This window comes from Strongylocentrotus purpuratus, unplaced genomic scaffold (genome assembly GCF_000002235.5).
Source record: "Strongylocentrotus purpuratus isolate Spur 01 unplaced genomic scaffold, Spur_5.0 spur5_scaffold_12, whole genome shotgun sequence".
Taxonomy (NCBI): domain Eukaryota; kingdom Metazoa; phylum Echinodermata; class Echinoidea; order Camarodonta; family Strongylocentrotidae; genus Strongylocentrotus; species Strongylocentrotus purpuratus.
The window spans coordinates 27,384,275-27,411,045 of NW_022145597.1; the positions used below are offsets into that span (position 1 = coordinate 27,384,275).

The 26,771-nt window shown below is 37.3% G+C and overlaps 1 protein-coding gene across 4 annotated transcripts; it reads right to left on the bottom strand.

The window, feature by feature from the left end:
- Positions 1 to 4,756: 4,756 nt before the first annotated feature.
- Positions 4,757 to 26,684, bottom strand: LOC753705 (putative ATP-dependent RNA helicase Pl10). 4 transcript variants are annotated; one of them, XM_030982267.1, is made up of 17 exons: positions 26,544 to 26,684; positions 24,220 to 24,247; positions 23,391 to 23,465; positions 22,727 to 22,792; positions 21,369 to 21,638; positions 18,137 to 18,434; positions 17,633 to 17,732; positions 17,084 to 17,219; positions 16,727 to 16,803; positions 16,044 to 16,133; positions 15,164 to 15,324; positions 14,693 to 14,837; positions 13,773 to 13,917; positions 12,815 to 12,996; positions 11,900 to 12,017; positions 10,991 to 11,147; positions 4,757 to 10,516 (listed from the first exon to the last, which is right to left on the bottom strand). In XM_030982267.1, the coding sequence occupies exons 1-17, from the start codon at positions 26,586 to 26,588 to the stop codon at positions 10,300 to 10,302; spliced, it is 2,310 nt and encodes a 769-aa protein (XP_030838127.1). In that variant the 5' UTR covers positions 26,589 to 26,684; the 3' UTR covers positions 4,757 to 10,299. The 4 variants fall into 4 exon arrangements, with proteins under 4 accessions (XP_030838127.1, XP_030838129.1, XP_030838128.1 ...); XM_030982269.1 differs by lacking the exon at positions 23,391 to 23,465; XM_030982268.1 differs by lacking the exon at positions 22,727 to 22,792.
- Between the last annotated feature and the right edge of the window lie 87 nt (positions 26,685 to 26,771).

Consider the following 26,771-nt stretch of genomic DNA (forward strand, 5'->3'; position numbering starts at 1 on the left):
ACTGCTATTGATAGGACTCAAATATAATTATGTACATGGCTAAATCATGCAACACAACCGTACCAGGTTCAAGAAACACGATCGAAACTACTTTTGATAAATCAAGTCGGGCAATTTCAATACCCTAGTTTATATCCCATAGAAATCATGTTTGGGTTACTTAAAACGTCACTGTCATGTTCGCTTGACAATGCTATTGAAATTGTCTTAGGTTGATTTATCTTAAAGGGAAAGTCCACCCCCAAAATAAGTTTGTTTCGATAGAGGCAGAATAATAAGAAAATCAGGTGAGTGAAAGTTTGAGCAAATTCTGAATGAAAATACGAAAGTTATGAATTATTGAAGTTGTGATCAATCAAATACAAATTGGCAACTCTGTGACTTATTATACGAGCTCTCCTTCATTTGCTTTGTGCATAATATTCCATAAAATCATGTTTTCTTCGTTATTGATGACGGAATATATATTTGTTCCTTGCAGGGGGAGTATAGAAACATATTTGCAATTATTATATTTAGGGTGCATGTATGGTTGAAATTTTTCTTGAGGGAAAATGAAAATTTTAGATTTTTTTATTACTGAGCAAATGGAAGTTGAGCTCGCATGATACGTCATAGAGTTGCCAATTTGTGTTTGATTGATCACAACTTCAAAAATCCTAACTTCCTTATTTTTAATCGGAATTTGCTCAAACTTTCACTGACTTGTTTCTCTCATTTTTCTACTCCTATTAAAACTAACTTAATTTCAGGGGTGGTCTTTCCCTTTAAGTAGTTGCGATCCTGTTCAGTGCAAACAACACATTAAAGAAATACACAAACGATTCTATATTTTTTAATGCTTTTATTGTAACAAGAACAGAAATTACCTGTCGTACCAAGCATCAACTCTGATGTTCCCTCATTTTTTTTTTAATTGTTCTATATTTGACATGAAGGATCAAAATATAAAGACTTTGTATTCATTTGCCTCAACATGGGAAAGGCTATAATAAACTTCTGTAACAGTATTTTGATCACACTTTCCTCCTAAAAATACACATCTTCATGATTTTACAACTCCATAGAACACATTTCCAAAGTGGTATCTTAATATTAGTCTTTAGAAATGTTGAAGTTGAACAAGTTGGATTTTTGCAAACCTCCGCATCGTAAACCATTAGAAAGAAATGGTGGATAGGTTTTGCATGGTTTTCCTGCCAACAACGAGGATATCTTCCAAATGTAAATGCTTTAATCAGGTTCAACCTATATAACATTTTCTCAATCATTAGAACATGAAAAAGATCCTCTAATTCCAATGCAATGATTATCACCATGTAATTCCTTTTTTGACATGGGATACACAGGGCCCAGTTATTCACAAGGTTGGATAAGACGTGAAGATATAATCCTCTTGTATCACAACTGTTGATTTCTTTACAAAATTTCTTTTCTCTGTTATAATTGAAACCAAAATTTAGTATATAATCATTATCATGTGTTTGTTTTGTTATCAAATCAAAGATGATTATAAGAGGTTTGATAGACAGAAATCTTTCACTTTCTCCCACTGATTGAATACTGATGTTATGTCTTTAACTGCAATATATTAGGCTTGGTACGACGTAATCATTAACTTTTAAAACTCGTAAATACCAGCGACAACAGCAACATACGTCAACAATGCATTTTTTTTCATCATTTTCAAAAAATGTTCAACTACCATATTATAAGTCTGTTGTCCCACAACTTGCACTGAATAGTTCAAAGAATCATTCAATTTTAGGTTTGTCTTCTTTTTCTTCCTCTTCTTCTTCGTCGTCGTCAGTTTTTTTTCTTTTTCACACACCTGTGTTATGAATATAATAAGTTACAAAAACAGTTTGATAATGTATAGTGTATGAAAACGGTCCTTGTTTTCAATATAGGCTACCAGACAAGGAAATGATTTACAAAAAAAGGTTTTGAAGCAAACACCTGTGCCATTGCGTGCCTTGACTATGGCTCAATGAAATGATATTATCATGGAATCCCTTCCCCTGCCAACCCAAAATACAATCTGGTAAAACAGAACACTATTGTTACTTTCCTTTACAAATGAGTAACAAAATGAATTTATAGGAAAAAGGAATTATTTTCAAAGATATTCCTATTATTTTTCATCAGCTTATCTAGCCGTCAAGACACGCAATGTTGCTTCATCCTTGAATGTCACGAGTTACAGATGTCAATAAATATAAAAATAGAAATTATCACTGGTTGAGGCCACTTTTATAATGCTTCGTTTCAGTGTGTGAGAGTGAAATCTCAAAAAAATCATGATGCTTTAGATTTTTCACTCCAATATATCCCCCCTCCAAAAAAAAAAACAATTTTAAAAAGTCAAAAAGTTGTGATTTTTTATTAAATGAACCAGAGCCAACATAAAGTGTAAAGACTTTGATGAAAACATAATTGAATGTTGTCTCAAATCGACAATGATGGAGACAAAGTGACATAAAACTACCATGGCAGTTTCTTTTTCATCCATTTTGGAGAATTAAAGGTAATTCCAAGTATAATTAATTAATTTCCTGAGGGCAAGAAGGGGATTAATATATTGCTTTTTATAAGTATTCAATTCCCTTCTTGCTCTCAGCATAATTAACTTCCCATAAGCCCAAAATACTGGCATATACTTTAGCACTGGCAGACCTAAATTTAAAAAAAAATCCTTGAAAGTTTTATTCATGACACTTGTTTTAAACAAACATTTCATAATGTAAGGCTATGAAGTATATAAAATACATCATTAAACACATGAAAAAAATAAAGATTTGATCACAAAACAAGATTGGTTATTCTTGGTAGAGTGTTGTTGAAGTTGCTTCTTTTTTAAGGTTACAGTATTTTTTTTCACAGCAAGATACAAATCTCAATGTGACTTCTCCTCATTTACCGCAGGCCTCATGCGACAAGTCTCGGTCCTTTAAAAAAATTATTGCGCGCATCACGCTACTGCCCCACGCACGCACGCCACTCACCGATATAATAAATAAAAAAATGGTTCGACATTAAATTCCCATCAAGTTTTCCCTGATGATTTTGTATAACTTACAATATACATGTACCCAGAAAAAGAATGTTATGGCCAGATGTACATTTCGGGCTAGGTTTTAGGTCTATCCTTATTCTAGCGCCCCACCCACCCACCCAGACTCCCTTCCCCCCCCCCCCCCCCCCAGTTCCAAAATTAGTCAAATGTTAACCCAATCTCAACAACTCAATTTCACAATTTTCTTTGGAGTACTAACATGAAACTCAAAATGATTTCATGAAGTTCTGGCAGTAATGTTCCTGCGCACCTTGGCTGCGCAGAGTCAGCTGGTTATGTGTTCACCATACATACCGCCTGAAGTTGCTGGTGCTGTGCATAGCAAATACATGATCAGCTAGCCCTGCATACCTCAGGTGCGGGTGAACATTACTGCGGAACATTCAAAAAAATTCTGAATGATTAAGGCATATAGATAGTACCATAGATTAATCTTTTTCTGTTAACACATTTTGCTGCCCTCTGCTGCCCAACTTTATGTAGCAAAGATATATAATTAGATAGAAAAATATAAACTCTGAGGAATATCTCCCTTTCTCTCTCATGAACATATGAAACACTTGATTTTAAAGCAAAAAAGATATTTGCATCAATCATTTCCAACTCGCATGCTCGACAGTTTCTAAATGTGTTTCCAGTTTTTAATTACTAATTTAAGCGATAACAAAGATTAAGAAATATTAACAAATGATATGGCATGATTATTGCTTAATAATGCCCTTCAATGAAATGTCTATTCCCCATATCGTATACCATATTTTTGTTTGAATACCTTTACCAACCAAGTTCTAATAAAGAGAAAGGGCGTCATTAGTAAGTGGTAATCACTCTTTCAAGTGTTCTGCATAGATAAGTTAAAAGATTGAAATAGTCTACCTCGAAACATATGTACTTATGAATAGAAAGAAAATAGACATCTTAAGTGAACCCCCTACCCAGGTTTCCCAACAACATCACCATTGGCAAGTATGAATAAGCTACAGAGAAGCAGGAAACAATGTAAGGCACGATATCCATGCCTGCCTTCAACATGATTTACTACAAAGCAAACTCCTATTCCCAGCCCAGCCCAGAGCAGGGTTTCATGAAACCGTCACAAGTACATGTTCGGCGACATTCCATTCAAATATGTATTTTTCAGTAGGACGTCGGCGAACTTGTACTTGTGGTACTTTTGTGAGACTATGCCCTTATTTCCTAAACGAGAATTAAATAAAAATATCAGCCATTCTAAGATTGTCGGTTGTTTGTCTGACACTACAAGAATATTGAATGATTTCTCAATACCTTAAAACAGGTCATACTTTTAAATGTGCATGTATTTGGTGACGAGATGCTACCAGTAAGTCCCTTTCAAGTTCAACTTGATAATAATCTGGACACACATTGCACAAGTTATAAGTTAACAAGGTGTCCAAATTCATGACAGGAAACTACATGTATCTGATGAATTTACTGAATACCTGAACTTTTTAACAAAATATATAAATACTGTTGAGCTAATGAGTAAATATAGGCTTACATATACATATTGCAATAGTAGGCTATAGCAGTTCATGTTGAAACTCTACGGCAGAATTCAACATTCACGATTTGTGTGAACAGCAGCTTTCAAATTATTGTCATTTGCACATCATCACACAAATACAAAAACATCACAACAAAATGAAAAAGCAGTAATCTGATTACAAAAATGGCTTTATCAACAATTTGGCATTTAGTTAGAACCCTGCATACCTTTTCTTGGGATTCATTTTATGAAGAACAAAAGGGAAATATTACAAAGAAGTGTTTTTAGAATGCAAGCCTGATTAAAAAACAAAAGCAAAGTCCAAACCAAGTTTTCATAAATTAATAGTGTAGCCCAATGTAGCACTTGGGCTACACAAGGAGTTAGAAGGCTGAAATGGCACATTAATATTGTCAACCACACACACACACACACACACTCTGCAGAAAGAGAACATAATACACACACTCACTCAAACACAATCAAAATGCACGGGTTTGTTCCCACTAAATTAGGTTAGTTCACACAACCTTTTAATGTGTGAACACATTATTGTATGTTTATCGTGATGTTAATAATCCAACACTTTTTAAAACCGACATAAATTTTCTTCAATGGTCATTTTAAAATTAACTAAAAAGCATTGTTCTATAAGAATTTCCTATCATGAAAATGTCTGTTTTGAGGTCAAATAAAGTATTAATTACACTTCTTATCTTACTTGATATGCCAATAGAAGGAAGAACATGAAAAATTAAGCTTACCAGCACACAGAGATGTTATGTAATGACATAATTATGTGCTAATAGAAAAACAATGATTATTACATGTATTATTATCATTATAACCAACTTAACATACATGTACAAGAAAGCTTACATTCTAAACTGCTGTTCACAACTTCACGTAATGAAATGAGAAAAGTGACAATTAAAGAAGTAGAACAGAAAAAGAAGGAATGTTTGAATACAGAAAAGTAGTTGATATTTGTAACAATCAACAACCTCCATGCAGTACTATATATATCTCAGTTCAGACGCAGCTGATCACAATATGAAACCGACCTCAATACATGTCTTCCCTTCTCTCTCTCCCACTCTCTTCAATACTATTTACATGAGTGCATTTGATCTGAATATAATACTTCTCCAATTCCACTCCCTCTCTCCCTCTTCCAAGTGAGACCTAGCGGTATATAGTCGATACAAAAATAGCTTTTTGGTGGAAAATGATTCTTTAACATAGCTCACAGACATAAGTTAGACAATCAAGATTAAATCTTGTAGTTAGTAGACTTCTTGTTTGGAAAATAGAACCAAGAAAAGACAAATTGAGATGGTTTGGGTAACAAATACAAATTGTGTAACTCTTTTATCTGCCACGGATTAAAATCTTCAGACTGCCACATTGTACTTGTGAAAAAAAAGTAGAATGTGGCAATCCACTCTGTGTTCAATTAGTTAACCAAAGCAAATAAAGAGTTGACAAGTTACGTAATATATTGTATCAGTGAGTGCGTGAGGAAGGGACACAAGCGCAGTTTCGCACGCACTGGACGTTTCGAACAGCCATACTTATACGAGTAAGCTGCGTAACGCAATCTGGCACCGCTGCAATGTACTATCTTCATACAAGCATGCTGTTGGCTCTAGCATATGCCGACCCATTCCTATATTACCGCCAAATGCCGCTACCAATGGTAATAACAATGTTTAATGCTTGTTCTCAAGTCTGTCCAATAGCCATGATGAAGCACATTGTTTTTTTTTTTTAATTGAGTTGATTCATAACAAAACCAGTTGTCATTAGAGTAACTAAAAATGAGATTGTTTGTGGAACTACTCTATCTGAAACATTTATCTAGCATACACAAGTAGTACCTAGCAAGTTTTGAAAGAATAATAAAAACGTTTTCATTTCATGAAAGCTGTCATAAGGTAAGAGTTTATGTTTTTCTCTTTAAATATCAAGTTCACACTGAAGAATATGTAAGCTTCTTTTATGTATACAAAGTTATTCTAAATATACAAGCTATTTTTTCATCTCATCACATCTTTATCAGGACCCTGGCAAAATGGTCGACTACATACATGCTTATATTCATAATGGTGGAATGTTTTTTTTGTATGTCACATGACCCCAAAATCATCCATATTCCAAAAAGGCACTAGTTTAATAAATAGAAAGCTTGTATTCTTCTTTCATTTTGATATCATGCAAGCAGCAGCATGATTTATATAAAAAAGAATTAAGACTCAGACTAGACCGAGGCTAGGGCATTTTCCCATAAAAAATGGGGAAAACATAATTTTAATGAATTTTTATAAAACTTTGCCGAACTACTGTTTCCCTCAAAGGCAATTTTCATTCATTCTCCATAGCACACATTATAAAAAAAAAAACCCTTATCATTAGACTTATTCATTTTCGCGGAGCAGAAAATACTGTAAATATCGCAAGAACTCACTCGCTATCTTTCGTCTTTTTACATGCATTATAGTAGTGATGTTCTTCAAAGCGCTGCCGCATTCTGCTAGAATGAGGGGTAGAAGAAAAAAAATTCCCCATGAAAAGTTAGAATAATAGAGACTCATCGCTGTTATATTGTTGACTGGGCATGAGGCCTGCTCAAAATAAAGGAGAAATTTCCAATCATCTCTTCCAATATTGTTCACAAAGAGAACCGAAACTCTTTAATGACGCACATACAAACATAAAAAAATATAGTCAGTTATGAAGGAGACTAGAAACTGCTCTGCTAGCATGCTATATGCATGCAGCAAACACGGTTCAAGTTTGGCTGGCAAAAAATAATAATACGTAGTTATGAATGAACATAATAATACTTCATTTTTCGACAAGATATGTTTGAATATGCAGGGTACATACTCAAAAGCATGTCAATAAACATGCCTTTTATATTTAAAATAACTATTGTTAAAGTTGAGATTGCAGGAATAGAAATTACTACCAGATTTTCAAAGATGTATAGAACATGATGCTGTGCACATCAAAGTCAGTATGAGTAATCTGATGGTAAAATCTATTACCTGTATAAATAACTTACAAAGCAATAGTTTGCAATGCAAACAGTTGAAATAGTACATACATGTAGTAAACACAGGAGAATCGTTTATGATACTTTAAAAGAGAGTTTTTGGCACTCTCCTCTGACAACACATACTTTCTGTTTTTACTCGTCACAAAAAATGATGTAATAACTCCACAAATTTATCTGATTCATAAACGACGCATCCAGAGCCATAACACACGGGGGATGGAGGTTTCCAAAGGAATAAAATAATGAAGATGATTGGGACGGAGTTCAAAGTATCAGATGGAAATGGATAGGGGGGGGGGGGGGGGGGTCAATGACATGTGAACCCCCCGTTATGGCTCTGGTATGCGAGATCCCAATTGCACAGTTAAAACCAATACATATCAGAATATGAGAAACAAATACATAATGATCCATCATGCTTTCTTTCATCAATCACTTATAGACTGATGAGTTATGAAAACAAAGTTAAGAAACCATAACAGATCACCGGGCAGACGATATTGTGGAGAATCGGTTAGGTTTAATCCCTGCATAATAATAACAATGGTAAAATATAATCACAATTCCGCTGATCAATGCTTCTTCGTTATTCATCTCATGTTTACAAAATGGATCTTTGGTTTTTCAAATGTCCCTCAAAAAATGGAGAAAAAAAAGACAAGAAGAATTTGGATTACTTTCCTTCTCCAAAATGACTTCATCCAGTACAGACACAGGTATGCTGATACACTCTTCAGATGTTGACACAGCAGGTTATAACTTGAAGAAACAGTGAACTTCTTAACGTTTTATATTTTTATGGGAACAGATGCCATCCTATACATGAACGCTAGCTACGCTTCAAGGAACAAGTTTTTTTAAATAAAGAAAAATACATACCACTCTATTATTTCTAATGCCTGTTAGGAGCAACATCGATTATAACTTCCACAGGTACAAGAGTAAAACAAGGAATAGAGCTGCATAATAACATGGGTAATAAATTTAGGAAGCTTTAGACTAATCTGTTCACATTTGTGACATGGCTGGCATCTGTTCCTCTTCTGTAAGTGCCAAATTATTTTCTAAAAAGTTCACCATCTCTCCTATGTTCTTTATATATATAACCTGCTCTTTTCATATAAAAAAAGAACTGACCGACAATATTTTTTGAACAATTGTAAGTATGGAACAACAGAATTCATACTATTCTACGCTTAAATACATACTTCAAGTGAAAAAAAAAAAATTCCAAGCATTCACAACAATTTTTATCTCAACAAGTTCTAAGCATCTAAAATACACATCCATATATTCAGAGTACATACGACTAACAATCAAGTCTCGATGATGATACAATCTGCATGTCATCAACTTTTATAAAGAAAACATAACCAAAATACAATAAAAGTGATAGAAAACAGTGCTTTTAAAATCAGATACTCTTCATTCAAGGCTCACTGTTACCTCTCTTGAATAGAAGAAAGGGCTGCACATGCAATCTATAGTTATACTTATAGCAATATGCATGGATACTTCCTTAGTAGGATGCTATAAATAAATGTTATTCTGGACCTCTTGACAACCAAAATAAGATCCAATAGTCCTTTGTTGCAAGTTATACAAAAGAATCCAGCTTTAAAGGAAATTATGTTACATTTTAATGCATAATGGAACCTCTGATTATTTCCAGGCAGCATACAATGGATGCATGCATGAAAATACAGTACAAAGCAATTTACATACATGTATATAGTTAAAATGTCCATATTTAGGTTTTTCTTAATGTAAAGTTAAACATTGTTCTAATGCCTTTTTTCTCATTACAATGTTTGACTGATATGGTTACTTTGCTTTGTATTAAGTTATAAAAATCATGTATTTTAAACAACAAATGTCTACAGCATCCTACAACAACGTGATGCAACAACAAAAACACAAAAACTATACTTATCTTAGATATAATGAGAATAGGTCAATACACTTCCTCCCATCTAAAATATAGCCTCTGATCTGGAGATGAGATTCACACCTCATCTCACCGTTCACAGTGCACTCTGGTCACCTCAGTATCACAACAAAGCAACTGTTTGTCCATTAGTCTCACAGAGTGCAATATGAACTAGGTAAATGTTTTGAGCAGTTTCCACATTTATGCAGTTTATTTTCAATTTTTTTGTTTGTCCTCCTCCCTCCGCCTCTGGAAGGATTTGTTTGCTTTTCATGACCTAGTCTGGACCAACATCAAGGAAATAATAAAGCCTCATCCACATCAGTTTCCAATTTTCATTTGTACAAGCGATAGGCTGCAGCTATCAATATAAATGCCACAGCCACAAATTATTCCTATACTATTCCTAAGCAATATATGAACAGTTAGTTAGGAGATTAGAAGACCACAAATTATTTGTGCAGAAAGAATTCACAAGAATCTCTAGTTTCCAAGATGAGGAAATGAAACAACTAACCTACAGGAGCCTAAGGCTGCATCTTAAACAAGGTAATATACAAGATAATATATATACCAACAAATAATACTAACGTAAGGCGAGCTAAGTGCAGATTGCCTTAGCTAGCCTCCACATGTAGAACCATCTTCTGTAGAACAACATCACAAGGATACTTGCCCCGTAGCATCAGGCTCCAACATCCCTCCTTGTTGTTGGGCGTCGTCTAGTTGCCCCACCAGTCCTGGCCACTACCGCCGCCGCCGCTAGACTGGTTATAGCTGCCTCCGTAGTTGCCTCCGTAATGGGGCTGGTAGCCAGGGGCGCCATGTCCACCGGACGACTGGTGACCGCCAAAGCCTCCAGAGACTCCGCCGCTTCCGCCTCCACGTCCACGGTTACTGACTTGACGGTAATCACGAGAGCCAAACCCTCCAGTGTACCTGTTGTATGTGAAAAATCGGTTGAAGGGTTGATGATCGGTTAAGTCGATGATCTATGACTATGTATATGAAACAGAAATAAACATGGCCACTGATTTTGGAAGAGCACAGGAGGGGGTTTCTTTTTCTCTATTTTTGCCATGATGCATGATTCCCTGTAAAACTAGAAACCTACATAAGCACAAAATGTTTGCAAATTTTGGGAGTAGTACAGATTTACAAAAGTGTTGTACCATGGGCAAATTGTATCAAAGCTCCCAAAACACTGAAGTTATGCAATTTTGCGAAGTTCATGTTGCAATTATTTCTGATAGATAGTACACCACAAAAAAATACATGTTATAGTGAGCCATTTAGCCCTGGTAAAAAAAATACTTGAATACCAATGTGAGTAAATCACACTTATAAAACATCAAATCCTAAGAGCTCCGGCAAAGAGAAAGAATTATTTTGTTCACTGGTTGCCTATTGTACCTGTTGCGTCCACGGCGGGAGGATCCTCCACTGTTCTTGGACTCGCTAGCAAGAGCCTCGAGCCAGCTTGGTACTTCCTGCTTAGCTTCAATCATCAGATCAGCAAGGTCACGAGAGATGTTACGGTTCTTCTCGTTGAAGAAGGATGTGGCAAGACCTGCATTAGAGAGGGTGAATTAATAAGTAAATATCATCAATAATGAAGAGAACGCATTTGATTAGGCAACTAGATATTGGTGCTTTATAAATCCTGCATTGGATTGGATTGGATGATAATGCCAAAATAATGCCAAAAATTAAATAAATTAAAATGATATTCTGTTCCTGTATACTGCATATCACACAACGCATTATTGCCCTCCAGCAAAACTCATGGCACAGTGTGATTCATGGGATAGTTCTAAATGGGGGGTGTTTCACAAAGAACCTAAGTCCAACTTAAGTTGGACTTACAAATTATGGAGAGCCATTTGTAGCCTTAAAATAAAATTCCACATAAAGAACATGTTATCTCCCATGATAATAGAAAATATGAATGATTTCAATCAACATTTTATGCCTTTTAAAATATCTTTAACACGATATTTTCAAAGATGCTAACGGCTTTCCATAATTGTTAAGTTCAACTTAGAGATAAGTCAACTTAGGATCTCTGTGAACACCCCCCTCCCCCTCAGGTATCTAATTACCTCATCCAGGTTGAGTGTATCAAATGTAAATTGATGTCTTGACAAAGGACAGGGATTTGATAGCAGATGGTAAATAGATACATGAATTATTATCAGCTGACAAAGTAAGCTTCATGAAAAATGGATGACAATAGCAAAATAATGTAGAAGAAATATATTGAGAAGAGAAAACTTCTGGTTAAGGATGCTGTTGTAATGGCCAATCCATTGCTTTACATACCAACGTTGCCGACACGTCCAGTACGGCCAATTCGATGAACGTACTCCTCGATGTCTGTTGGCAGATCAAAGTTGATGACGTGCTTCACGTTGTAGATGTCAAGACCACGGGCAGCCACCTACAACAAAAACAAATTAAATTGTTCAGACATGAACGCTGCAAATTTAACACTACAAATCTCATTGGTCACTAAGAAATTCCCAAACAACTACTCATAAAAACGTACCTGCTTCAACAAAAGCACCCTATGCATACTGACCACTGTTTTATAAAACTGCATTTTGCCACATTTCCTTTCTCAATACCCAATTTGCTGTAGAATCAGAAACCTTCATTGGCCTGAAATGTTCAGGCATGTCGGTCAACGTTTCATGTCATGAAAATTTAGGGGTTTACGTTAACATATCATGTGTGAGCAAGGCTTAAAAGTTCCAAAGTTTGTTTGAGGGTCTTGCACAACAGAATGATTTTTCACACCTCTAAAACAAACGTTTTAAAATGCAGGAGTAGCTTAAAGGTAAAGATCAGTTTTGAAAATGCCCCTCTCTCAAAAAATGAAATGGAAGCTCTTGTTACAAATCATGTGAAAAAATATGTTTTGACTAATACGTGATGACTCAAATTTTGCCGGGAAACCGCCTGCTAATTGATATATTTGGTAAATTATTACATCTATTTGGACCTGATAGATATCCCGCACGTGTCGCATAGTCCCATAAACATGATCTTTCTGTGTACAGTGCTTGTAAATTTACCAAGACTGGGCCAAATTTCTTATCATTTTGATGATTCTAGAACCTTGCAGTACACACCAATACTTATATGCTAGATGATCAACCTTTTCTGATCGATTCCAAAACGTCTCTATCACAATGCAATCGCATGACCGGAAGTGGTCTTTATCTTTAAACTTACAGCTGTGGCGACGAGGATTGGAGTGCGACCGGTACGGAAGGTCTTGAGGGCATCCTCACGCTCACGTTGCGAGCGATCTCCATGGATACTGGTGGCCTGGAACTTCTCGCGGTAGAGGAACTCCTCCAGAGAGTCAGCTCCCTTCTTGGTCTCCACAAAGACAAGGGTCAGTGAGTCCGCACCTACCACAATGGTACAAAAGAGACAAATGTTCCATCAATAAAACAGGGTGATAGTAAGCACTAAGGCATAAGTAGTCAATTTTGACTGAATTGCCTTAAAACCTAATCAAAAAAAAACTAAAAAAAACTAAAAAAAAAAAAAGAAGGATTCTGGGGGAAAAAAATGGCATCTAAAACATTCCCTCACTTTTGAGTAAGAAAATTGGGAAAAAATTAGGAAAAATAGGGAAAATAAGGGGAAAATCAAGAAAATAGGGGTAAAATCAGGAAGAAAAAAAAATTGAGGAAAAAAAATAAAAAAATCAGGAAACAGATTTAAATCGGGTAATTATCAGGCCTGATAAAAAGAAAATACAATAGTGTTGAGAGGAATAAAGCTGTCAAGCTCTTACAAGGTGCTCTTGAGTACTGAATAAGAGCTCCGGTAAAAACGATGAAATACACCAAATATAAAAAGTGATGAAATCTTGCTTGTACAATAGAAATTGAATCTCTCTTCAAGAGGTTTTTTTTAATGTGTCCCTCTTCATTTGATTCATTCAAAAAATGTAAATCTCTCGACACCAATACTGACAATACAATGGTAGTGACACCAGAAAGAACTTAGAGTCAATGGTCTTATCAAGTTATATTTATGATTAAATGAAATAATGGGATAGAACATGAATTTCATATTGGATGCACTGCCCAAACTCAATAGCTTAGCATTCATGGCATTTTGGAGGCAGTTAATGGTTTTGTATGAAAATGAGCCTTTTGGACTCTGTAATCGTTACCTGCCGCTGAGATCAGGTCGAGGAGGAAGGATCTCTTGTCCTGCTCTTCAACCCAGACTATCTTCTGGGTGATGTTGCTGCTGGTGCTACCAACGCGACCCACGGCCAAGAAGATGTAGTCCTTCAAGAAGTCACGAGCCAGTACCTGGAGAAAGAGAGAAGTCAGCAGGATACATTATGGACGTTCTTAGGGGGTATGTACAATAAGGTCCATTGGAGGGAGCATGGATTTCAAGCAGGAACAGGTAACAATCTGGGGGTGTTTCACAAAGATTCTAAGTTGAACTTAAAAATTATGGAGAGCCATTTGTAGCCTTAAAATAAAATATATTCAAAAGCAAAAATTCAAGTATTTTAGACTTTTTATAAATTCCACATCAAGAACATGGAATATCCCATGATAATAGAAAATATGAATTATTTGAATCAACATTTTAAGCCTTTTAAAATAACTTTTATTTTCAAAGATGCTAACGGCTTTCCATAATTTTTAAGTCCAAATTGGGATCTCTGTGAAACACCCCCCTGGAATTATGAAACAAGTCCACAAAATATATTCTGGATGTTCTTATAACAGAAAAAGTTCTATTATGGAAGAATGTTCTTGAAAGAAGTAATGAGCAAGTCATTAAAAAAGGTTCCACATGATCAATTTCGGATGTTGTTCTTACACCAAAGAAGGTTCCAGAAAAGACCTGTCTAATGTATTTGGCCAAGTGTCCGATACATTACCATGTTCTGTGAAGTTCTGAACATAAATTGACATCAAACGTTTTACTTCACTTCATATTTGATCCAATCTCAGCTCTGATAAGAATATTAACTGCATGTAATGAACATATATCCTATTCTTAGCATGAATGTGCCCAAGCCACCATCTGCAACTGACACAAGAAAGAGCATGTGGGACTGTAACTTACCTGGATTTCCTTGGGGAAGGTGGCACTGAACATGAGTGTCTGTCTTTCGCCAGTCTTGGGCATAGCATCCTCCTCTACAATGCGACGGATCTGGGGCTCGAAACCCATGTCAAGCATACGATCAGCCTCATCAAGAACGACCCACCTATGGCAAAAAAAGAGAAGACAAATTACTTAACCCTGCTTTAGTGACCACCTTTACAGATAAGATGAGTTTTCTTCTCTCCCTAGAGCAGTCTTTTAAACAGGAGTTTAACTGTAGGATAGATGGATGTACAGAGTTTACAAAAGCATGAAAAGAGATGTCATACTTTCATAGACCAAACCCGAAAAAACACCCTTTTTCCTGTCTGGTTCTGAAATGCTAACTCATCTTTAAATTTTCATGATAACACTTCCCAATTCATTTACTGTGGTTAGTCAGAGGTGAAGAGAAAATTACTGTGAGAAAAAGATGAATGCAGGTCTTACCTGATGTACTCTAGACCGATCCTGCCTCGCTCCAGCATGTCAACCAGACGTCCTGGGGTAGCGACCAGAAGATGACAACCCCTCTCCAAGTCACTGATCTGTCCCTTGATATCGGCTCCTCCATACACCACGCAGGGGCGCACGTGAGAGCGGTATGAAAACTAGAAGAAAGGATGTATATATGATGATGAACGAACAGTTACAAAGTAAAGTCAAACCTGCTTTCGCAATTACATCTCTACCTCAATCTTTTCTTTCCCCCTTGAACAGCGTTTCTCATTGTAACTTGTGCTAAGGAACCTTGTAATAAAGACAACTCTTTTTAAATCTCCCTTGAGCTATATTTAATACAGGTTTCATTGTAGCAGTCTCGACAGAACAATGTCTTTGCAGATCCTACAAGTAAGCAATCATCTTAAGTCTCATGTTCAAACTGGTGTCAGACTTATTCTTCATAAACAGAAATCATGCATTCTGCAGTGCAAGCTCACAAACTCTTTCCATCCGTACAGGAACTAGACTTAATAATAATAAAAACGTTACTTATAAAGCGCTTACCACCTAAGTCTCTAAGCGCTATAACAGACGAAATAGACTGATAAACAATTACATATTAAACAAAACAAAAAAGTGCAAATAAACCTACAAATTACAATACATATAAAATACATATCAATGTGAACAGAGTAATGCTACGGTCACAAAGATTCCTACGAACGATAATTTCGTACGAAATCTCTGTTTTTCCATTGTCTTCCCGAATTTCTATTGTCTGAAAATCGTTTGTAGCAGTTCGTAATGGCATTTGTGACCGTGGCTTTAGTTAATCATCAAAAGCAATTTTGAATAAATGTGTCATCTTGAAACCGATGATCTTTACCTTCCTGGATTCGTCGTAGATCTGGGATGTGAGCTCTCGAGTAGGGGACAGGATAAGGGCAAGAGGGTACTGCTTCTTACGGTACCCACTCTGCAACAACAACAAAATTTGAAAGGTGAGTAAACCTTTTGTAACATTTTTTGGACATTCTGAATTTTGGTATGGATTAGCATTATACTTATCACAACACAGATGAAATCTTACATGCTAAAGTCATATTTTCCATAGTATCTTCATGACAATTTATGAACTGTTGATTTTGGGGCATCAAGTACAATATCCATGATTCTATTTCTTAAATTTGACTGAGTGCTTCCATAGACCTAAATCAGTCCATAAACTGACATCAAGAAAATAATATTACAATACAATATTTCACAAGTTGGTAAGGCATTAATCCTCATTACCAGGTGCCTCGGAGAGGACCTAAAGCCGTCGGCTGTCTGGTTGCTTACTTAGCAGTCAGGTAAAATAACCACCACCAACCAACCACGACATAAAGTTTGCTTTTGTATGGAATCATTGATTCTGTTTCACATGCATTACACTTGGCATCTGCTTTCATCTATGAAAAGTCAGTCTCCAGTCCAGTTTTGAGATACCACCCGAGTATACCGGCCGAGTATACTGACTGACTGAGACACCTCTACGTTCTTGTGTTACATGATGAACTTTGAACTCACCACAGAGTGTTTGTGAGGTCCACTCTCAAAGATCTGAGACAGGATGGGGAGCAGGAAGGCTGCAGTCTTTCCAGAACCTGCATGAATGAATCAAATACAAAATACAATAATAATAGTATGTACGTTTATAAGAGGATAGAGGATAGAGAAGAGAGGAGAGGAGAGGAGAGGAGAGGAGAGGAGAGGAGAGGAGAGGAGAGGAGAGGAGAGGAGAGGAGAAGAGAAGAGAAGAGAAGGGAAGGAAAGAGGAGAGAAGAGAAGAGGAGAGGAGAGAAGGGAAGGGAAGGGAAGGGAAGGGAAGAGAAGGGAATGGAAGAGGAGAGAAGAGAAGAGAAGGGTATTTGGATGGAAGCTCACCAGTCTGGGCGCAGGCCATAAGATCCCTCTTTTCCTTGATGATGGGGATAGCGTACTTCTGAACAGGGGTGGGGACTTTGTAGTTGCACAGCTCTGTGTTGTTACGCACAATCTCACCTAGGTCAATGTCAGTGAACTGGAGGAGGAGGAGGAAGAAGGGAAACATTAATTGTTAGAGGTAATACAAAGTTTGGGGAAATTTTGAAAATTAGATTGAAAGTAATTCTTTAAAATGTTGATATATTTGGATGCCCCTGTGAATGCATTGTAACCCCAGAAAATTTAGCCCCTAAAACACTCCTGCTTTCGAGAAATAAAAAAATCTAAAATTTACCAGAGCTCCCGGTAAATTTCAAATACAGGGGTGATAGTGAGTACAATTTTTTTTTTTAAGGATTTGGGAAAAAACGATGGCATCTAAAACATTCCCTTCCTTTTAAGTAAGAAAATTGGGAAAAATAGGGATGCTGGTGGCATCAATGCGGAGCTGTTCTACTCTGTACAAAGGGCATGGGAAGCAAACCGTTTTGAAATCTTTTGTTGACTTACCTGATCAATGGGTGCAGGTGAGTTAGTTCCAGTAGCCTCCACAGGGATGTCAGCATACTTGTCAAAGTTGATTCCAGTGTTACAGATTTCAAACAGTTCACTGAAAACACACAAACAAACCATATAAGAATGAGAGCACATCAGAATATCATATGCCTAAACCTATATCACATTACAGAGCCTGATGAGTTCTGTACCATTTCTTTGAAACTATATTATGGTCTTATTCAAGCAACTCTATAGGAAATATCATTTGAACTAGAATAGATGCAATGGAATGCATTTGGTAATGTACATGTTCCTTTGTAGCCATCTTGCATCACACTTTGTATGCAATAGGGCTGTAGGCTTACAGACAATTTCCTCATTAAATGTCAAGACAAATTTGCACAATGGCTATGAAAAAAGGGGTGATTGAAATCCCTAAGAATTTTTCAGCAGTAAAATGGTCACTGCTCTTGTGTATTCTTTTAGCTCACATATAACTCGAAAAAGAAGACTTACTTTTCCAGACGAGAATTCCTCGGGAGTGGTTTTGTCCAGTCCTCCTCTTGCTCGACCCTGGGCACGTCACGTCCGCGGAAGTCCTCTGCCCTGCCCCAGCCATCCCCTTGGCTCTGCTGCTGGCCCTGTTGGCCCCCTCGGGCGCTCCAGAAGCTATCACCACCGCCCTGCTGAGGGGCACCCCCAGGGCCACCTTGACCGCGACCCCAGTCTAGGCGGTTGTTGTAACCACCGCGGGGTTGGTAACCTCCAGGTCCGCCCTGGCCTTGTGGGCTCTGGTAACCCCCACGTCCACCACCTATACAAAAAAAAAAAAAAAAAATTTAAATATACTAACAAAAACACATATATTAGCATAATGAGAAGTACATGTAATGGTAGTAGTAAAAACAATGAAAAATCATCATTTAAACAGAGTTTAAAGATTCATACTGCACATTCAGTTTATTTATTTATTTATTTATTTATTTTTTTTTTTTGGGGGGGGGGGGGGGAGGGGGTGGTAAGAAAAGTTAGAGGGGACAAGAGACACAGAGAGATGCTTTATATCTACATATATGATGCATGTACAGCAACAACAAAATAAGGGTCAAACTCTCAACCTCTCCAGCCTTTGTTTTACAGCAAGCATTCTTTCAACTGGGGATCCAGATTGAGCACTTGAAGTCTGGCCGTATGGGGTAGCCAGTTTTAGTGCCAAAAACAGAGGTGCATGAGGGGGAAGGGGGAAGGGGGAAGGGGGAAGGGGGAAGGGGGAAGGGGGAAGGGGGAAGGGGGAAGGGGGAGGGTGGAAGGGGGAGGTAGGAGGGGGAGGTAGGAGGGGGAGGTAGGAGGGGGAAGGAGGAGGGGGAAGGAGGAGGGGGAAGGGGGAGAGGGTGGGGGAGAGGGAAGGGGGAGGGGTTGGGGGAATTCAAGGATAGAATTTGGGTGCACATGTGCACTAGTCGTCTGCTTTGTCCAGCCCTGTTCACAAGATTCAGCTATACAGAGTTCAAAAAGTCAGACAACCTTCGTCTCGAGTCCATGATCACCTTGTGAGCAGCCTATCACCCTCCCACGTGTACTTAACAGCCTTTTCAACACTACCCGCACATTTTCTATAAATGCCCAATGACAGATTCCCATATCATCATTTCCTTGATCATTACCAAGCCTCTCTTCATCCTAAGTCATCAACAAATGTTGAATAAATTTGGGTACTAAGTAGGCCCGACTCATAATGGATTTCTAACCACCCGGAGTCGGACCAATACAGAGTGATCCATCTCCAATGCCACCATCAATCTTTTAATGTGGGGGCAATGGAATAGACGTTATAATTACCCAAAATCTCAGCTTGTGAAGGTCATGAAGTGGATAGAATTTCACCTTTTACACTAGATGATATGTCATGCCACATGTCATTTTCCGGGGCGATGAGACATGATAATTTGTATCCTTTTATTTAAGACTATCTCTTGAAGGATTCTTGTTTTAAGAGTATGTTTTGCTTTCAAAATAAGTGAATATGTGAGTGTTTTCCTTCTCAAACAGGTATGGTCATATGTGCGATAGCTTAAATGACCATACATGTACTCATCACACATGTTCATCAAAGTCTTAGAAATGCTATTCATTTATATAGGGCTTAACTGACAAAGGCATTTACAGATAATACGCAGGTGGACATGTTTTCAAATAGGGAAAAAATAGCTTTTTCTGTGGGCACCTCTGTCACTTTCTAAAATGCACAAAATGGAAAATCAATGGTCCTTTTTCTATTAATTCAATTTAACCTGAACCTAGGTTTAACTAGATGGAATTTTGACTGCGCGCAGTCGAAAATGATGCCTCCGCCATAGAGCAATTTAAACAAGTTTGGAGTTTAAATCTCCAGTGGTTCTTGAGATATCATGATAACAATCTCAATGTATGGAATTTCATAAGTTGACCTCTGTGACCCTTGACCTTTGACCTACGTGCTCCAAAATCTAATCAGATTGTCTTCCTATGGTGATACACACTATCATTAAGTTTGAAGTTTAAATCTCCAGTGGTTCTTGAGATATTATGATATGGTGATACACACTATCATTAAGTTGGAAGTTTAAATCTCCAGTGGTTCTTGAGATATTATGATATGGTGATACATACTATCATTAAGTTTGAAGTGAAAATTCTCCAGTGGTTCTTGAGATATCGCGATAACGATCTCAATGTATGGAATTTCATAAGTTGACCTCTGTGACCCTTGACCTTTGACCTACGTGCTCCAAAATCTAATCAGATTGTCTTCCTATGGTGATACACACTATCATTAAGTTTGAAGTTTAAATCTCCAGTGGTTCTTGAGATATTATGATAACAATCTCAATGTATGGAATTTCATAAGTTGACCTCTGTGACCCTTGACCTTTGACCTACGTGCTCCAAAATCTAATTAGATCGTCTTCCTATGGTGATACATACTATCCTTAAGTTTGAAGTTTTTACATCTCCAGTGGTTCTTGAGATATCATGATAACAATCTCAATGTATGGAATTTCATAAGTTGACCTCTACGACCCTTGACCTTTGACCTACGTGCTCCAAAATGTAATCAGATTGTTTTCCTATAGTGATACACACTATCACTAAGTTTGAAGTTTAAATCTCCAGTGGTTCTTGAGATATCATGATAACAATCTCAATGTATGGAATTTCATAAGTTGACCTCTGTGACCCTTGACCTTTGACATACGTGCTCCAAAATCTAATCAGATAGTCTTCCTATGGTGATACATACTATCCTTAAGTTTGAAGTTTAAATCTCAAATGGTTCTTGAGATATCGCGCTAACAAACTCAATACAAGGAATTTCATAAGTTGACCTCTGTGACCTGTGACCTTTGACCTACGTACTCCAAAATCTAATCAGATCGTCTTCCTATGGTGATAAATACTATTCCCGAGTCTTAAGTTTAAATCTTAAATGGTTCTTGAGATATTGTGATAACGGTCAAACGGGACGGACGTACGGACGTACGGACGGACGTACGGACGTACGGACGGACGTACAGACGTACGGACGTACGGACGGACAACCCGAAAACATGATGCCTCCGGCACCACCTTCGGTGGCGGAGGCATAAAAATCATGTTCAACTAAAGGAAAACTGAGACTTAAAGACTAAAAACTACCTTTACTCCTGTCTAGTTCATCAAAATAAAACCAGGGGTTAACCTTGGTAATTATTCTTATTATGGTATGTACCTGACTGTTGCTGATCATTGTAGCGTCCGCCGCCACCCCCTCGTCCGTTGTAGCTGTTGCCCTGGTCTCGGTTGTATCCACCACGGCCGCCATCTCTGTTGTTGTAGCCACCTCCTCCTCGGCTGTTGTAGCCACCCCTTCCTCCTTGGTTGTATCCTCCGCGGCCGTAGTTGCCACCGGCACCACCGTCGTAGCCGGTGCTGTAGCCAGGGGCCTGGGGAGGTGGAGCCCCAAATGGTGGAGGGGCCTGAGCTGGATAGCCCATGGGCGCTGAAGAGATAAGAAAGAAGTACAATACACTTTACAACTCAGTTGAAGGTAAAATGTCAAATTATGAATCCACAAAGACAACAGTTGATATCTATTACTTCATATTCTAATTTTTCAAATGCATCTATCAGTTCTATCTAATTTAACTATTATAGCTTGCAGAGTAGTAGAGTGAACTGAATTTGTGAAAATGAAGAGAAAAAAAATCATACAGGGATAAAACTATAATTATACAGGGATAAAACTATTTCTTTGTATTTTTCTACTGGTAAAAAAGGCCACAAGAAGGGCATGCAACACACAAACATGGAACCAATTTAACACGTCTCATTTACTATATTATAAAACAGGACAAAAGTAAAATAAATTTGGTTTGAACAAGAAATCTTCAAACTAAACATACACATTAATCATTGAATTTAATAGAAATTTAAAGAAATCAAAGAAATCATATTTGTTGAATGTTCAGAGAAATATTAACATTCCCATGGTAGTAATAGAAAATTTTCAACCTAATTAGGGTTCCAAAATCTTGCACTTAAACTAGAACTTAAACCAAACGTTTTTCTTTATGATTAGCTAAGTTATAAGAAATATTTGAAAAGATGACATCTAACATGAAAATGAATGCCATGAGTGCATGCATATTTTGTTTAAAATATGCAACAAAATATCACATGCCGGAAACATTTAAAATACGACTCGGGTACTAACACGAAAGTACCTACAATTTTGTTAGTACTAGTACATCAAAGGGATAAAGATATAATAAACTAACCTCATCAAACCATAGATAAAAAGATAAATAAACCCTTACACGTGTGAAAGACTACCTGATATGAATTGCAATCATTCTTAATGCTACATGTACTTAAAAACACAGGATAAAGCATGTTAATGTGATTGTATAAATGAGTTAGGTTTCCTCAACTTATTTATGTAAGTCTATATTATCAGGATGCACAAAGCATTCATTCACAATTAAATGACAACAATATTCACTACGGGGATAATAAGTTCAAATAATAGGCATACACAATGTGGGTGAGATTGTGACAATACATGGGAATTGTTACATAATAACTCGCCTCTAGTGAATTGAGCGCCACCAAAACCTGGCTGAGCGTTGGGGGCAATGAAGTTCTGGTAGCCGCCTGTACAGAGGCATAAACAGAGTGGGAAGCAGTACCGTTACAAGCCATCCATGCTCATTGACTACATTTCTTGGGTCTTAAACATTACTGTTGACCTTTAACCTTCAATCTCTTGAAAGCTAATTACACAAGCAAAGATGATATTCAAACAATACAGTACTCGTACCATCTTCAATATCTCTCATACCCTACGTGTACTTACACCAAGGAGAACGATACTAGACCGAACAAAATATAGCATTACCCCCGATGGCACAGAATGGGTTGGTTTGGATTCAATTGGACAAGGTTTGCGCTGTGTGACTAGGCTATTAAAATGCAAAATGCATCATGACATACTTAATGACCATACTGCTAATTAATAATGTAAGATATACATGAGTCAAAGAGTAGAAAACCCATAATCTAAGAAGATATCCCTGATAACATAGAAATAGAAGATTTAATGAAGTTGAGAATTCAGATGAAATAAAACTCACTCTTTAAGGCTTTGGGACGTACATGTACCTGCTAAGAGAGAGGGTTAGAATTTACATTCTGAGAAAAAGGAAAGGAAAAGAAAGAAAGACTAAAAAGCTTATGAAATCCTAGCACTCACCTGGTGGTGGTACAGCCATGGGGGCACGGGGCCCGTCATTTCTGCCTCGTAGGTGTGGTGGCACATACTTCTTGGCTGGAGAAGAGACATTACAAAAAACAGCTTGAGAATTTCGAAGCAGTTTGTAAAGTAATGATTTGCTACAGCTCTAGGGAATTGTAAAGTCACACTGCGCAAGCCTTGTCCAAATTGGATCCAAACCAATCGATTCTGGGCCACGGGGGGGGGAAATGCTATATTTTATTACAACTCTAAGGAATTGTAAAATTTCTTTCAACCCTAAAATATATAGAAATACATTACATCTTAGTATCCTCTCTCTCTCTCCCTCTCACATTCACAACTCGTTTCAATCCTGAAAATGAACTTTCGTTCCTTACATGTATATTCATGCTCATCAATTATAAATTCACAAGTTGTACATGTAAATCAAAATCACTACAAACACTGCTCTGAATTTCCCACAATTCTCATTGTCTCCTTCTACAAATACATGACTTTACATTAAATGCAACAAGAACTTTCTAATGTACAGGTACATGTAGTGTACATTTCAAAAATTCATTGTAAAGCATGCTACATGTGTACATGTACATGTAGAAAGGAGCCCCATCCTCTCTTACAAATTTCAATTCATGAAACCCAAAACTTGGCCAATAAGCTTCTGGCAGATATCTGTAATTAAACAGACAGACTCTCAAAATCTCAAATGTATAAAATACATGTACATGTACATCTAAGTTTTAAGCAATGTCAAGATAACTTTCATTAAAAAAAATATCATGCTTGGAATTTAGCAGAAGTACATTAAACAGAATACATGTATTACCTCCAGGCATTAGGTCCATAGCGGCAAACTGTAAGATAAACACAAAAGAAATATAGTTTATAAAAAAAAAAAGGCAAGTGGAATTTCACTTTTAAGAGGTCATCAAAGGTCGCAAATTCCTTTTTGAAATGAGACGTAATTGTCATGCAGCGCAGTAGACTGTAGATGGCAGCATGCAGCAGAGAGGAAAGTATCACATGATCTAAGGCCTGCAATCTTAATTTGCTCAGTCTTAAGTGGGTCATATTTTGACTTCCATTCAGGGTAAAAAATACATGGGGGCTCAGGCATATTTGCCCTTGAATTGCCCAAAATAGCCCCCAAAATTGATAGAGTTCAATGCAAAACAAATTAATGAGTGTTATTTCATGCAAGCAAGCTTTAAAAGTAGACACCCAAAATTTGTAAAATATTTTTTTCCCTGCTTCCGTTTCTGAACGTGCTCGGTGCCGTGAAGCGTGATTCCTTCCTTGGCTCCTTGCAGCCTCAATTTTAGAGCGATAAAGTTTTAAAGACCTAGTCAACTGAAACAATATACCTAATTCAGGACTCGGGTCTAGTTTTTATGGGTCAGAAATTCGATGATGTTTATAAAATGAGCTAGCAACGCATATGTGTTGAAAAAATGCAACTAGAGTAAAGAAGGGGGTAATCGACCAGCTTCAGTTTTCGGCCGATCGGTTGGATGCATGGTAAAATCCCTTTAAAATAGATCGCATAATAGCATATAACATATCCCACACATACCATACCATGCCAGATTCACTGAAGAACCACATTTGCAATGAAAAATATATCCTAAAATATCACATTTTAGCGATGTAATCGGCGGTCCCGCTACCCGAATCTGAAAAATCGAGTATCTTCCGCGTCTGTAAGAAATATGGGTACCATAAAATGAGCTTTATTTTAAGTATTTTTCAGATTAAGAGCCCGATTTGGTGCTAGTCGCGAGCTCAAAATATCTCACCGCATGTATTAAATCAATGCAGCCGGACACTGCAACGCAACACGATATCTCTGTCTAATTCAGATTCCAATTTCCGATCACTGCAGTACTAGTTTTCGGCCTGGCGAGCTCCGGCGTGAGATACCTGTTCCGCCCGCTAGTACTATAGATCAGCGCGGAAACGCACAGGGCGCAAGCGCGCTTCCTATTGACTTTGTACATGCGGCCGAAAACTGGTTCGCTATGCCGATAACCGACTCCGAAACAGTGAAAATTGAAATGAATATTGTCATGGCAATTCGTGACTTTTTTCTGGGATTCTTTTTTTGTTTAAATAATAATAATAATATTTGCTTCATGATGTGAACAAGAAATGATAATAAATAGAAAGTAAAGGGTCCAAAAAATAGGATTTTGTCTTAAGTGGCCGTAAACCCCCTCCTTTACTCTAATTTAACTGTCAATTGATGACTCAGAAATATTTGGCTGCTGATATTCAGTAGGGGCTGGTCCGAGAATGAGGATCGTCCTCAAAAAACGAGGATATCCTCGATTCCTCGTAAACCCGGACAAAATGCGTCCCCAAAATAAGGATCGTTTGCATTTTCGTGCACATTTTGTTTCTTCATCGGCGCTCAGCGGACTGTTCGGTAACCCGAAACCCGCTGGCAATGCGAAAAATGGATTCCGCGTAAGAAAATAACCCTAGTTCACCGTCTACTTTCATGGGTTGTCCGTCTTCCCGAGGATTTATCACTCATAATGTGAAAGTCTCTGTACAAAGTTAATGTGAAATGCATCAAGAAAATCATCACAGAATCCGTTTTTCGCATCGCCATTGCGCCGATCAAAAATATGAAACGTCTGCAAAAATGTGGATGATCCTTGTTTTGGAGGACAATCCTTTTTCTCAGACCAGCGCCCCTACTGATATTATTTAACTCAATTTTAAAAATCATATTTTTAAACAAAAGAATTGAATGTTGACAAAAAAAGACATGAGAAATGCATCATAATTGTGAAATTTCATACAACTGTAAAATCACCCATTAAGAAAAACGCATCAAACTACAAAATCAGCTTGCAGCAGAAACATTCAGCTCAAACTTCATCATCTTTCATGTACACTCAGTCTCAGCTCATGGCCACAGCTCGGTCCATACACACAGGCAACTCTGCTCTGCATAGACAATACACACGTCCCAAGCCTCATGCATGCAGCATACAATGCATTGTGTGAAAAGCACAGGCATGTGCCTTTCCACGCACATCCGTCATCATTCATTCACGCCACCGCACCGCACACTTCGTGATAAATTTGACACTTTCTTTCTCAATTTTGAACTTTAATTTTCCCAGTTACGTCTATACATACCTGTTGGTCCAGACTAGGTCCATTTTGATTTGTTCCATTACTCATAACTACTGATTTTTTCTGACTTATTTGAGGCAAAATTGGGACGTGATGTTGTACAAATGTGGAAACTGCGGAGGCTGCCAATTTGCGGAAGGGATTGGGCAAAATTAGTGAAATGTAAAAATATCATATTAATATAAAATATTTATATTCTACAATATTTCTCTTTATAATCTTTGAATTATT